This window comes from Penicillium paradoxum (assembly GCF_028828445.1).
Source record: "Penicillium paradoxum strain IBT 22861 chromosome Unknown utg000002l_segment0_segment0, whole genome shotgun sequence".
NCBI classification, from domain to species: Eukaryota; Fungi; Ascomycota; class Eurotiomycetes; order Eurotiales; family Aspergillaceae; genus Penicillium; species Penicillium paradoxum.
In genome coordinates, this window is record NW_026643180.1 from 637,207 (window position 1) to 649,908 (window position 12,702).

General features: G+C 50.4%; 4 protein-coding genes across 4 annotated transcripts; 2 read left to right on the forward strand and 2 right to left on the reverse strand.

The window, feature by feature from the left end:
* Positions 1 to 757: 757 nt before the first annotated feature.
* Positions 758 to 3,303, reverse strand: N7457_000234 (zinc metalloproteinase family protein; the record flags this gene model as incomplete). Its single annotated transcript, XM_057171302.1, has 5 exons — positions 758 to 854; positions 911 to 2,471; positions 2,618 to 2,777; positions 2,857 to 2,952; positions 3,028 to 3,303. 5 exons carry the CDS (start codon positions 3,301 to 3,303, stop codon positions 758 to 760), a joined length of 2,190 nt encoding a protein of 729 aa, XP_057035205.1.
* A 1,681-nt stretch (positions 3,304 to 4,984) lies between these two features.
* Positions 4,985 to 6,188, forward strand: N7457_000235 (uncharacterized protein; the record flags this gene model as incomplete). Its single annotated transcript, XM_057171303.1, has 2 exons — positions 4,985 to 5,044; positions 5,187 to 6,188. The coding sequence occupies 2 exons, from the start codon at positions 4,985 to 4,987 to the stop codon at positions 6,186 to 6,188; spliced, it is 1,062 nt and encodes a 353-aa protein (XP_057035206.1).
* Positions 6,189 to 7,326: 1,138 nt separating this feature from the next.
* Positions 7,327 to 9,801, reverse strand: N7457_000236 (putative DNA ligase I; the record flags this gene model as incomplete). Its single annotated transcript, XM_057171304.1, has 1 exon — positions 7,327 to 9,801. The coding sequence occupies one exon, from the start codon at positions 9,799 to 9,801 to the stop codon at positions 7,327 to 7,329; it is 2,475 nt and encodes an 824-aa protein (XP_057035207.1).
* Positions 9,802 to 9,919: 118 nt separating this feature from the next.
* On the forward strand, positions 9,920 to 12,581 carry N7457_000237 (RINT-1 family protein; the record flags this gene model as incomplete). Its single annotated transcript, XM_057171305.1, has 5 exons — positions 9,920 to 10,066; positions 10,131 to 10,378; positions 10,432 to 10,737; positions 10,791 to 10,935; positions 10,986 to 12,581. The coding sequence occupies 5 exons, from the start codon at positions 9,920 to 9,922 to the stop codon at positions 12,579 to 12,581; spliced, it is 2,442 nt and encodes an 813-aa protein (XP_057035208.1).
* Positions 12,582 to 12,702: the final 121 nt, after the last annotated feature.

Consider the following 12,702-nt stretch of genomic DNA (forward strand, 5'->3'; position numbering starts at 1 on the left):
TGGATCTCTTGCATTTCAAAGCGATTACGTACGTTGTTGGAATATACCTGCTTGGCAGATTCCTTGTACTTGATAGTCAACTTTAGGCTGACTGAAGGGCCAAATCTTCGATAAACTTGGCTATGCCATGGTAAATTTGCTAAATGTTCGTGTTCTACCACAGCCATTCGAATTCTACTCTTGGCATTACCCTGAATCATTGAAAGTTGTTTCATGATATTACCCCCTCTATAAACTATCAGAACGATATGAATGATGTCCGCTTTACAAAATGACACCGTGTTGTGTGGCCATCGGCATGCCCAATGATTACCCGAGTGTAGTCCCAACCATGGAAGATGCATCTGGGACCTGATTCAACCGAGACACCCTCTCAGGACCGCAGAGAAGATCACCACGCATACATGCAACCCTAACACGCCCATGACACCGGAGAAAATAAAACACAAGAAAACATATAGACACAGAGAGAGTCCGACAGAACCCCGTGTATGTTGTGGCCAGTGGCCGGTTCTGGATGCCGGAACTGTTTGTTCCCGGATTAGGGAGGTAGATGCTGACAGAGGAAAAAAATATGTAAGGAGTGACTCTTGAGAGACGAAGGAGGGAACGAGGCCTTGTAGACAGCCAGAGTTCACTCTGGCGCGCGATGGACAATAGTGGGAAGAGGGGTTTGGGCTAATGTCGAGACACGGACATGCGAGTGAAAGGCTCTGGGGATTGGAGGCGGGGGAGGCTGGCAAACAGCGCATTGTTATCAGTGCTGGATGATTAATGAGAATCCATCAACCCACGCTGCACAAGAGCCGGCGAGTCCAGCAATCTTGTATCCCAGGGGAGGTATCAAGGTGTGGCTGTTTCAATTTCGTTAGCATGATTAAGAGGTGTTGAGATTAGGGGAAGTTCGTACCCTGAGCCACCGGTAGCATTTCCATAGATACCCGATTTCCTTCCTAGGCTTGTAAGGATCTCAATCCCATCAATCCAAAGGCCAGCCCGAACATAGAACCCAAGAAGGATTTCACCGCGTCGAGTATCAAGGACAAACTCATCTCCACCAGGCTTGCCTCCTCGCTTGCCAAATAGCTGACTGGTCGCATCCTCATAGCAAAATTCGAGACCGTCCAATGCGGACCCATGGTATATCTTGATTGATGTCAAGAGCTTTGTTTTGATGAAAGCACATTCAAGCAACACCTCTTGTGGCTCACTGCCTTCCATTGCCGACTGGCCTAATTTCCCACTTTTGAAACCGGACTGGCTCTTGGGCAACTTGACCAAAGAATTCTTTGACTTGAGATCGCTGATGTTCTCAACAGTGTAGCTGCCCATTGCACCTGAACAAACAACCAACCGAATGTTCTTTTTCTTTTCCTTCTCGGTTCCATACACACGTTGGCGAAGCTCAATCTCTGTCACAGCGACTTGTCTTGGCAGTCCATTAGGGCTGGACTCGCTGTTCAAGTACTCAATGAAATTGTGACAGAGGGTGTCGCCCTCGGCATATAGTTCCATGAATGCAATACCCGATGAGGCAGTGAACAGGATCTTGCCGTTCTCGACCGGCCAAACCTGGACACTGTCATCCAAGGTGGGGCAAGGGTCACTTGGAAGTCGGAAACTGGGATGGAATCGGAAGCGTAGCGCATCTAGGCGATGCCAGCCACACTCGTCATTGGGTAAACATATTTTCAACCCCTGAGCCTTCGTGCGCGTCGAGAAAGGCTCTCGAGTCAGGAACGTTCTGTTTAACCGCACATAGTCGCGAAGCATGACCCCCGATTCCTGATGAGGACATCCAAAGAGATGGCCCAATTCATGTAGGTGAGCACCAATGCCCAAGTTCGCTGCTTCCCAGCTGGAGCCTGCATCGCCGGAGTCATTCGCGACGTGGTTCGTATCGGTCCGGGTGCAGTCAGAGAAGGCATCCACAACCTCTTCCAAGCATGAGGGGTAGCTTTGTAGACAATGTGACCCAAACATTGCCATTTTGATATCATCACTGTCCGAGCCTAAAGCCGCATGACCGGTGATCATTTGTGATTCTGTATCCCAATGGGAATCCAGAAGGAGAACGGAGACATATTGCTTCTGGCCGGGCTTCGGCTGGAAATAATTGCGCACCGCCTGCTTCGCAATGTTAAACAATTCGTCTTTCTTGCCGGCTTGATCATTTTGTTGAGCAATGTTCAGATCTCGGAGTTCAGCCACTGTTTTTTCAGTGCGGACTATATGGATCTTGGCCTCGTTCCGCATCTGGCCCTGAGCCGAGTCGCGACGACTCAAGCTCCCAGACTGCCACTCCTCCTCAAATCGGAAACAGCGTCGTCCAAAATTATTGCGGAACATCTGTTCACCGGTGAAGGCTTGCCAAAGATAAGCTGCCATGCGGTATTTTCGAACCGCAATGTCCAACCCATTTCCTTCGCGCTCGATGCGCTCCGGTACTGCATCATATGTACCGTCCGAGTCTTTTCCAAGGAGTATAACGAGTTGTAGTGGGGGTTGTTGACGAGAGGTAGGTAGTTGATGCAAACCCAGGCTGAATGAATGGCGGGGTGAGTGCTGCCCGTGGACAATTTCGGCGAAACGAAGTCGAAACGGAGACGATTAGGACCGGGAACTAAGTGAACGAGGACTTTAAAATGCGATGCCGTGACGGGCCAGCCGGTCGACGGGAAATTATCTTGGTGATGGTAGACGGTGACATTTCCGTCCAGCGGATGTTGTCTTGGGTCGCCAATTTGGCCGTACACGAGTAACACTTTTTGGTTCACCTGGCAAACAATCAGTAAGTTGATTCTGTTCCACCGCAGGACCTTGTGTTTCTCCAATGCCTGTTCTGGCTGCACATACCCATGAATTATCAGCCACCGACACTAGTCTCGGAGCGTAAGGTGAGACGGGAGCTTGGGAGCGATACGCGCCATTGACCGATGATGAGCTGCTGCCCTATAACCCCACAAAAACAGAGTCAGAATTGCGTGATGTTTGGGGAAATGAGGGGGAGGGGGCACAGGTACGTACGATGACGCTATTGCGCTGAGAACCGGTCACCCCAGGTGCTAGTCGCTGCGAAGAAGGCACCGACGTGCTAATGGCGCTGACTGTATCGGATTCACTGAGTGCAGGAAGACTGGGAGTTGACAGGGTCGGTCTGATTGATGACGGTGGAGTGATGGAGTTGTGGGATGAAGTGTCGATCGTGGAGGATGATTTTCCGGAGACCTCCTCCACGGTGTGGGATGGAGTCTTATGGAAAGTGGCCTTAGATCGCCGCCGTAGGTCTTTGAAGAACGGCATAGCGAAGTTGGAATCGAAGAAAGAAGAGAAGATGGGAAATTACCCTTTCAGGGCTGTCAGGGCTGTCAGGGCAGCTACGGGCAGGAACAAGATGCGACCGTTTGCGGTTGACGACGAATCGCCCCGCAAGCACTTCAGGGGGATGAATTAATTATGGGCAATAGTAGGGAATATCATTGATCGTCCAGAGAAAAAGAAAAGAAAAAAAACGAGAGCGAAGAAAGCAGATGAAAGGGGAAGTAATAATCCAAGCTCTCCTTAGCTCCAAAAAAAAAAAAATAAAGGAAAATAAAGGAGCACTATACTTAGCACTTCCAAGGTCAACCTCTCCTATTACGTACCCCCTCTCTTAAACCTTCCAGAGATTGTTATCAAAAGCTAAGAGTCGCAATGTTTCACTGGTGGAGCGCATCTGATCGCCCTAAGGCTCTTAGCTCAGATCTAGTCTTGGTCCTTCGTCATTGTTAGGGCATCACGGCCGACAAAGTCACCAATTTCCATGGAGAACGACCCGTCGGCTCTGCGATTTCAGTCCTGCATCTTGGGGCAAGTCGTTATCTCACGGCCTAGGCTCTTGTTAAACTTCGAGCAGTGCCTTGAAGGTATGCTGCATTTTCGGATCACCATGGGGAGATAGTTCATTTGCCTTGGATTTGATGGGCTACGTAGGTGGCTCGTTCGGTTCATATCGAGAGGAACAACGTTGATGTGTCGCTGCCTAAACTACGCGCCTAGCACGAAGATCAGCATCCTGAAACTGGCTTCCCATCAGAGCTGCATATGGGGGCCAGGTACGGAGTACGGAGTACGGAGTACGAAGTACAGCCTCGCTGCCCACGAATGGAGTGATCTTCAATGTGCGCATTACCACCTGTCGGCTAATTTCTCTTGAGCATTCTCCAATCTTCACAAAGTACGTGAGGGAGTCCAGTATCGAGGTGATACTGGCCGGAGCATACCTCAGGGGCTCATTCTTCGACATCGGCATTGTCGAAGTAGATCGCCATCTACCGTTACATGTCGAGTTTCTATGGAGATGCCGGAATCTGCAAAAGGAAAACATGTTTCTGCTTTGGGGTGACTAAAGGGATTCAGATCAATGCGCAGAACTGACCAAAGTCGGGTCAAACATACCGGGGTTGTTTGATCGGAAAGCTACATCGACGGAGCAGTCAGAAACCGAACGGCAATTATGAAAGATTTGGCAAACGAGTTTCTGGATGGGATTTGAGAGCATCAGACACTACCAGATACCCCATAGCCAAGATCTAGTCCACACTCTGCCCAGGCTCCGCAACAAGAGAAGTCTATCGTACAACAGAGAAGTATGGACGGAGTACTACATACTTCAACCATAGTAGATATGCAGATCTGGAGCAAATCGCAGAAGAAAAAACGTGTTTCTCAAATTCTGTAGAATCTGACACGTTCAGCGAATGAGAATCGATGTCTTTGAGATCCATTAACCCCAATCCGTTTTAAGGCCATTTCTCCAGGATTCAGCATTGTGTTCGGTTCCCGCATTTCGCCTGGTCTCCTCACCCTTCCTTCTCAGCCGCCCTTGCTGCCCCCCTCCGCAACTCGGACTCTCCATTCTAAGTCTCTTTTTTTTCCTTTTCTTTTGCATAGGGGTATTTCTCAATTCCACCATTTCTCGGGGTTTAGGATTTATCCTGCCACAATGGCTCCGTCACAGCCCGGTTCGGCAGAAAAAACGATCCGCAAAATTGATATCGCTCAGGTAAGAAAAAGAATCAGAAGGCAATGCCTGCCCCTTGAGAGTCGGTCTTGGCTTTGGGTCCAGATGCTTGCTATGACTGCACCTGATTGTTTCCAAAGAATCTTGCTCGTGATGTAGACTAACCCTAGATTCTCTTACACAGGTTTCTCTGAGTCTGCAGGATCGATTGGGGCTTGCCAAACTCAAGTACCAGCACGGTCGACTGCATGGCCTGAACCCGAAGCAGCAGGATGGTCGGCCTATGCTTGACAGCGACAAGCCTTCCGACTCCTCCTCTGTGTTCTCACGCAGTCGCTGCGAGACTCCCTTCACCTCCCCTCCCCTCCGAGCCTCCACCTACTCCAAGGAGCTACCTCGATCCGCCCGCAATAAACATGCCGCTACCTTCAACTCTCGAGTCATGCAGCCAATGCTGTCTGCCAGTCGAAAGCGTATTCGATCTGACTCAGATTCCGAACGTCCTGCCAAGGCACCCCGGGTTTCGTGGAAGAGTTCTTACCGACTGCCCGAATCCTCTCCAGGCATGAACCGACACCATTCGACACGAGGCACACAAGCAGCCTTCATGTCGGAGGCTACAATTCCAGAGATGTCCTCACCTGTATATCCCAGGCCGTCGGAAGAGATTGATCCCGATCTGCCAGTGCACAGTTTCCGCAACATGAGCTCGATGGTAGGCTCCTCGCCTCCACGAACCCCTCCTCCCAAGCACATGCGACTGTCGCGGACCAACCAACCTCAGAATCACGAAGATGGCGCGGATTTGTTATTGTACCTGGCCAACTCCCCTACCCCCGCCCGGGTTGCAAGGGGCAACGCAAACCATGCCTTCCCACCTTCTACCCCTCCAAGCCAGCACGCTGTTCTCGCAGGCATCACCCCCACACTCGGCGCCGGCATGTTTTCCAACATCACCACCCCGAACCAACAATTCAATTTCGCCGATTTCGTAAATGTGACACCTAGTCCAGCTCAGCCAACCTGGAGTAGCCGCACTCCTGGCAATCCCACTCGCACACCACTTACCGCACACAGGAAGCGATTGAACTTCGATGCTCTGGTTCCCCCAAGCAATTCAAGCCCTCGGCTTCGAGGCAAGGAAACCGGCCTGGCCCTTCAGCTCGGAGGTGAACTTCACCCTTGAAACCCTGTGTTTCTTCATCTTCTCTTCTCTGTCCATTTTTTCTGCCTTACTCCCTCTTAAACTCCGTTGACGACTTTCTTATGATCATGTTATGTACACATTGTGTTCATCCCCTATGTAATTTGCCCTCCACCTGGTGCAGAGGCTTCTTTCGAGAACATATCAAACTCTCGACTGCGAAGACCCCCACCCGGACTTGCATCCACAGGCGTTTTTTTTTTTTTCAATGCTTACTTCCAGTATCGCATTGCCTATCATTCATGAAGACCATGTGTCTCACCTTTTCTATGTCATTGTACGCCTCGTCGGCAATTTCACTTTTCATTCCCATACTTTGTCTTTGCACCCAACCTGTCTTGTTTATGAAACCCTGGACTCCCGGATGCCTTTGATGGGATTGTTTAATATATCTGCATGGCTCTTGTCTTGAACCTTGGAGATGGAAGAGGAGTTGGAAATATGTCCATCGTTGAGAACATATATCTCAAAGCACATACATGTTAACCAACCCAGACATCCCGTTGTTCATACAAACTGTTGGCCGAACTCAATTCGAGCAGTGACATAATTATGTATACTGCAGTAATCCAGAATCGTCCCCACGAAACTCCCTTATGAGATCTACATCTTGTTTCTTATCTACAGGCCTCCGCAACAATCATACCCACAATTTTCCCCAGTTCCACAGTCTAGCACGAGCCTTTCCCCATGTCTCAAATCACTCCCCAACAAGTCCTAATGTGCGATGCATAGTTTTCCCTGGACCACGTAGGCGACCCCTCATTCTCGCGTCGTCCAATCCAGTCGCGTCTTTTCGCGTCACTTTCGCGTTGTAGTCCGAGGGCTATTACACCAATCAGAAGCCGGGCTGGTTGGTGCAGCGAACATGTCAGCAACATGCATTCGGCTCTCCGGTCCATCGATGACCCGTGGATGGTGTCATGACGTCATCCACCGTAGAGCCGCACGTAGGATATCCAATAGATACATGTATTGATGGGACTTGCGTTCGCGTTGACGCGCTCTATGAATTATCAACCCGATAGCGGAGCCACACCTAGGTACCTAGTTCCATTGAGGTTCCAAGGTAATTTACACGAACCATAGAACCATATACCCTCAGAGTTGGGTAGCCAAATTACTCTACATCCTCATCGCGACCCTCGGCTTCGACACCCGCACGCTCTGCCTGCTTCCGCCACAGCAGTGCTAGATAATCCGAAGTTGTCGCCTCATCTATAGACTTATCCTCGCGGACTTTTAGAAAGCGGGGGAAACGTAGACTCAAGCCTCGTTCTTCACTGACCAGTCCGATGGCAGCCGGGTATGTTGGGCTGAGCGTGATATCTGCGAAGGCCATTTCCCACACCTCCTGTGGCTCGAACCACACGTCTGGTTCGCCGTGGTAGTCGACGTAGCTGGGGCGGGAGATGACATTTGTGCTGTTCTGGGCGTACTTGTCTTTATTGGATTGGTAGAATTTGTCTGTGAAGCCGGACATGCATTTTGTGACGGCTTCCAGGGAGCCTGTTTCGGGATTGCGCACGGCGAGCAGGATCGGAGACCACCACTTTGCTTTGCGGCCTTGGCCGTGCCACCCGGCTACGGGGATTAGGTCGAGGGTTTCGGAGGAGGCGCTGTAGTCCTTTTTTACTTTGAGCCAGGATTCGAGGCGTTTGTCGGGTTCGTAGGTTGAGAGGAGGGCTTTGCGGCGAGTGTTTCTTTCTTTGGGTTTCGGGGTGTTTTTTGTCGGTAGGTCGTGGACGGGTTGCTCGGTGTCTGCGTTCGAGAGCTTGGTAGGTTGAGTGGTGTTAGGTTCGTTGTCGAGGATCTTGACCATGATGCCCTCGCATTTGACGTCGGTCGCGGATTTGAAGAACTCGAGCACGGCATCGGAATCGGATGATGTTGCGTCCATGCTCTTCACCCAGGTAAAGTGTTTGGGGATTTCCACGAAGAGGCTGCGCAGTAATTCGCGACGTTCTCGAAAGGGGCGGTCGAGTAAAGGCTCGCCATTGAGGTACATGAGATCGAATGCGAAAAGGCACACATTGACTTTAATATCGCCAAGTTCGACGTTCTTCTTCGCACGATTGGTCAGGACCTGAAATGGTTGGAGGTCACCAGTTTCACGGTCCACGGCCACCACCTCCCCCTCCAATATAAAGCTGGAGACACCTCCTCCCCGTATTTCCGGGACTAGCGATACAAGATCTGGGTATTTCTCTGTCATGAGCTCAAGATGGCGGGAGAAAATAGACACTTTTCCTTGCTCATCGCAGTGGACCTGAGCACGTTGTCCGTCATATTTATACTCGCAGCTGAAATCTCGTCCTTGAAGCTTCGTCAACATTTCCGACAGATCGCGTGTGATGCTGCCCAGCATGGGTCTTAGTGGGATGTGCATCGATAGCCCGCATCTGACCAGAAGCTCTTCAGTCGGACCAATATCTAATAGGCAGGGCACCAAGTCATTATAATCAGGATGTCTAGCGTATGACGCTTTGACAACTTCTTCCGCATTGCTGTAGATTTCTGCAAGCTCGTCCTTTTTCAAGCGCGCAAGTTGATGCAGTGGTTGGACATCGAAATTTGCGCCAGCGGGTTTGGAGTATAAGAAAGCTCGTGCGAGAGCAATGAGCATCGTCGTCTTGACTGCGCCAATCCGCAAATTTTGAACCAATGTCCGAACAATGTATCGACTCTCCTCAGCACCTCGTGCATCTTGCAGGAGCTTCTCAACAATTCTCTGCTTGGCCTCTTGGCTACCAGGCCCTTTGCTAGTAGCGATTTTCACCAACGATTGGTATACACCCTTGATTCTTAACGGCTTGGGTTTGACCAGAGTAAAGGACTGTCGCTTCTTGGCCTCAAAGGCAACGTCCCCTGCATCGCCGTGTTTATCGTAGAGTGTCTTGAGTCCTTGGCTATTGAGGCCATATATCTTTTTCAGTGCCTTGGAAATAGAAGAACCGCCCAGACCTAGCTCTAGTTCATCGTATGGGGGTGATATAGAATTAGTTGCTAGCCACACGGCAGGCAGAATACTTGATGGGTCCCCTTCAATGAGCACTCGAAGAAAGTTCACCAATGTATCGACGATCTTTATTCGACTGGTTGTCGCATTCGCCAGGACAAAGGCTCTCGTTAACAAAGCATATGAGGCATCTCCGCCTTCGGCTGCCCAATGCGACCGTAATTCTGCTGCACATTGGCCTGCGTCGAACGTCTGGGGGTTTTGGTCGAGCGGAATTGCGAGAGATATTGTATCCTCTGTACCGGCTGATGACTGCAACGATAGAGTGCTCTTCTTAGGCGTCAGAGGCGCTATCTTGGGTGAAATAGGCGGGTTTGGTATAGATAAAGCTCGATCGATCTGTGTATCTGCTTGTGTAGGCTTCGTAGAAGTAATACTACTTTCTTCCTCGTTCCACTCAGCTTGTAGCTTGCGCGCCAGAGCTTCATCGGAGAGAGTTTGCTCAGTGACGTTGGGCTCTGTTGTATTGGCTTGTTCGGGCGTCGGGCCTGGTGTGAAGAACGACTTAATACTGCGTGTCGGCTGCGGCGGTGAATTGGCACCATTTCTCTTTCGCTTTTTGGCTGGACTGGACATAATTCAAGGTGTAGTGTGGGAGCTTCTGGTTGCCACTGCGGAAGACGTCAGTCCAAAAGGCGGAGATCAACTGTTCGCAACACCTTGCGCTTCCGCAATTCGGTTTCTTTCTCCAACTATGGCGTCCCTCACGGATTTGTCTTCGCATGAGCGAACTCGAGTCGAAGATTATTTAAATGACAAGATCCAGGTTTCTGCCGATCTAGAGAGTTTAGACTCGTTGCTATCCAGTCTACGCGCGCAACAGGAGCTTCAGCGGAAGCAGGTACCGCCCCTCACAACACCGACATTCCCATACACAGTGCTAATACAACCTCGCCACCAAATAGTTAGCAGAAGCCAGTGAAGCACTTTCGAATGCGACAAAGGCCTCTAATGACCATGCCGAAGCAACTCGAAAGCAAGCCGAAGCATTCACGGCGGAGCAAGCGGACATCGACCGACGGCTGAGGGCTATCACACAATCTGAAACTAGCGATGAGGCGGTACGGAGTCTGGAAAAGAGCATGGAAAAACTCCAGCGACTTGAGTTATCCAAGGGATATGTGGAGCTGCTCAAGGAAGCCGAAGAACTGAGGTAATGCCATATTCACCAACGATGAGGGGCCGAATACTGAGACAGTCATATAGCAAGAAAGCTTTGGAATACATCTCATCCGAGCCACGAGCTGCTTTGAAGCCGTACTCTCGACTCCGAACCATCGTCGGGCTGCTGAAAGATGCCCAGCCTGCTGCTGAGGGAGCGGCCCCCCATCTTGTCGACTATGTGGACAAACTAGCGTCTGCATTGAAGCAACAGATGAAGAAGTACTTCGGTGATCGCTTGCAGAAGACCTTGGAAGAGTTGAAATGGCCAACACGACAGCTGAACATCACCGACCAGCTCTTAGCTCGATGGAGGCAAGATGTTGAACTGTTGATCGACCTGCAATTACCGTATGACCCATACCTTCATGTCCGAATGCATATTCTGACAAAGGCTATCACAGTGAGCTCCAAAGTCGTGATGCACTGGCTTCTGGCGTGAGCCTCGAGCCACAAGTGTTGTTCCCATTAGAGGTCATGGTGCATACTTTGGATCTTCGATTCAAATATCACTTCAGTGGCGACAAGCCAACAAACAGACTCGACAAGGTAACATGATATTCTGTTTGCAAAAAGCTCACTTCTAATCCGATTAATAGCCCGAATATTTCCTCTCGCATATGATGGATCTTATCAACCAACACGGCGGGTTTTTCGTGTCTTATCTGCAGCCCATCTTTGACGAAAGAGCCGAAACAGTCGGATCAAGCCTGGAATGGAACTTCTACAACGCATCGCATAGTTTCATTACTGCATTGCTCCCGATGCTGATACAAAAGATCACCTTGTTTCTTCCTCAAATCGCGAACTATCCCCAATTGCTCAGCCATTCCATTCATGAACTGATGAAGTTCGATAATGAGATCCGAGAGACATGGAACTACATGCCAGATCCATATGCGGATGAAAATTGGAAGGGTATAACCTGGGAGGTATTGTCCAAACAAGGCTGGTATGATCGATGGCTTCAGGTCGAGAAGGACTTCGCTTTGGCACGTTACAAAGATATTATCGACACCGCGGACAGCGGAGAAATTGATTATGATGGCATGGAGGTCACAGCAACGAAACCAACAAAGGCTGCGATCCGCGTGAACGATCTTCTTGAAACCATCACCGAGCGTTACCAGCCTCTATCGTCTTTTAGCCAGAAGCTGCGGTTTCTCATTGACATTCAAATCACAATCTTCGACCAGTTCCACGATCGTCTTTACTCTGCATTAGAAGCCTACGTCGCGATGACGTCGACAATTGGACGCACTGTACAGGGAGCTGATGGGCAAGCCAGCGTGGAGGGTGTTGCGGGGTTGGAGCGGCTTTGCAGGGTCTTCGGAAGCGCCGAGTATCTCGAAAAGAAGATGGAGGATTGGAGCAACGATGTATTCTTCGTTGAGCTTTGGTCTGAGCTTCAAGACCGGGTTCGGCAGAATCGAGATGGCGGCCGGAACGTGGCTGGCACTATGTCAGTTGCAGAGGTAGCCTCACGCACCTCGCCCTGTGTCAACGGTACCTATGGCGCGGCCTCATCTGATGGCGCTCTCTTCGACGAGACGGCATCCGCCTACCGTCGCCTCCGACTCCGCTCGGAGACTATCATCATATCCACGCTTTCCTCCAATATTCTCGCCGCTTTGAAACCCTACTCTAAAGTATCCACCTGGGCGTCGTTGTCAACACCTTCTGCTACGTTGTCTCCTCTCTCACCCACTCCTGATCTCGCTCATGCAATGCGTACACTCTCCACCCAGCTCTCTTTCCTCTCTCGTGCACTGGGAACTGCGCCTCTCCGGCGGGTCTCACGCCAGCTCCTGCTGTCTGTCCAGGGCTATATCTGGGACAGTGTCCTGACTAAACATATCTTTTCGGAGACTGGAGCTGCTCAGCTTGCTAGTGATGTCGATCACCTCTGCTACGTTGTGGATTCTGCGCTTGGGGCTTCTAGTCCCGAGGGTATTTCAATGCAAACCATCAAAAAGCTTAGCGAAGGATTACGTATACTTTGCTTGAGTACCGCAGAACAAGAAGAGGACGGCCCTGCAAAAGAAGATCCACCTTTAAGGCTATGGGATGTGGAAAAGCGTTTGTTTAGGGACAACGAAAGCGCACGAAGTGTGCTCGCTGAATTGGAAATCGAGTCTTTATCGGAAGCCGAGGCTCGGTCTGTATTGGAACGCAGGGCTGAGATTGGCAATTGATAGCTTTGACATCACTATAGCCAAGATATTCCTTGGCATAAATTCATTGCTGCTGCTCAATCACCGTCTGTTCTACAGCCTTACTCCGACAATTCTTGCCCGAGCCATCCACCCATCTTAT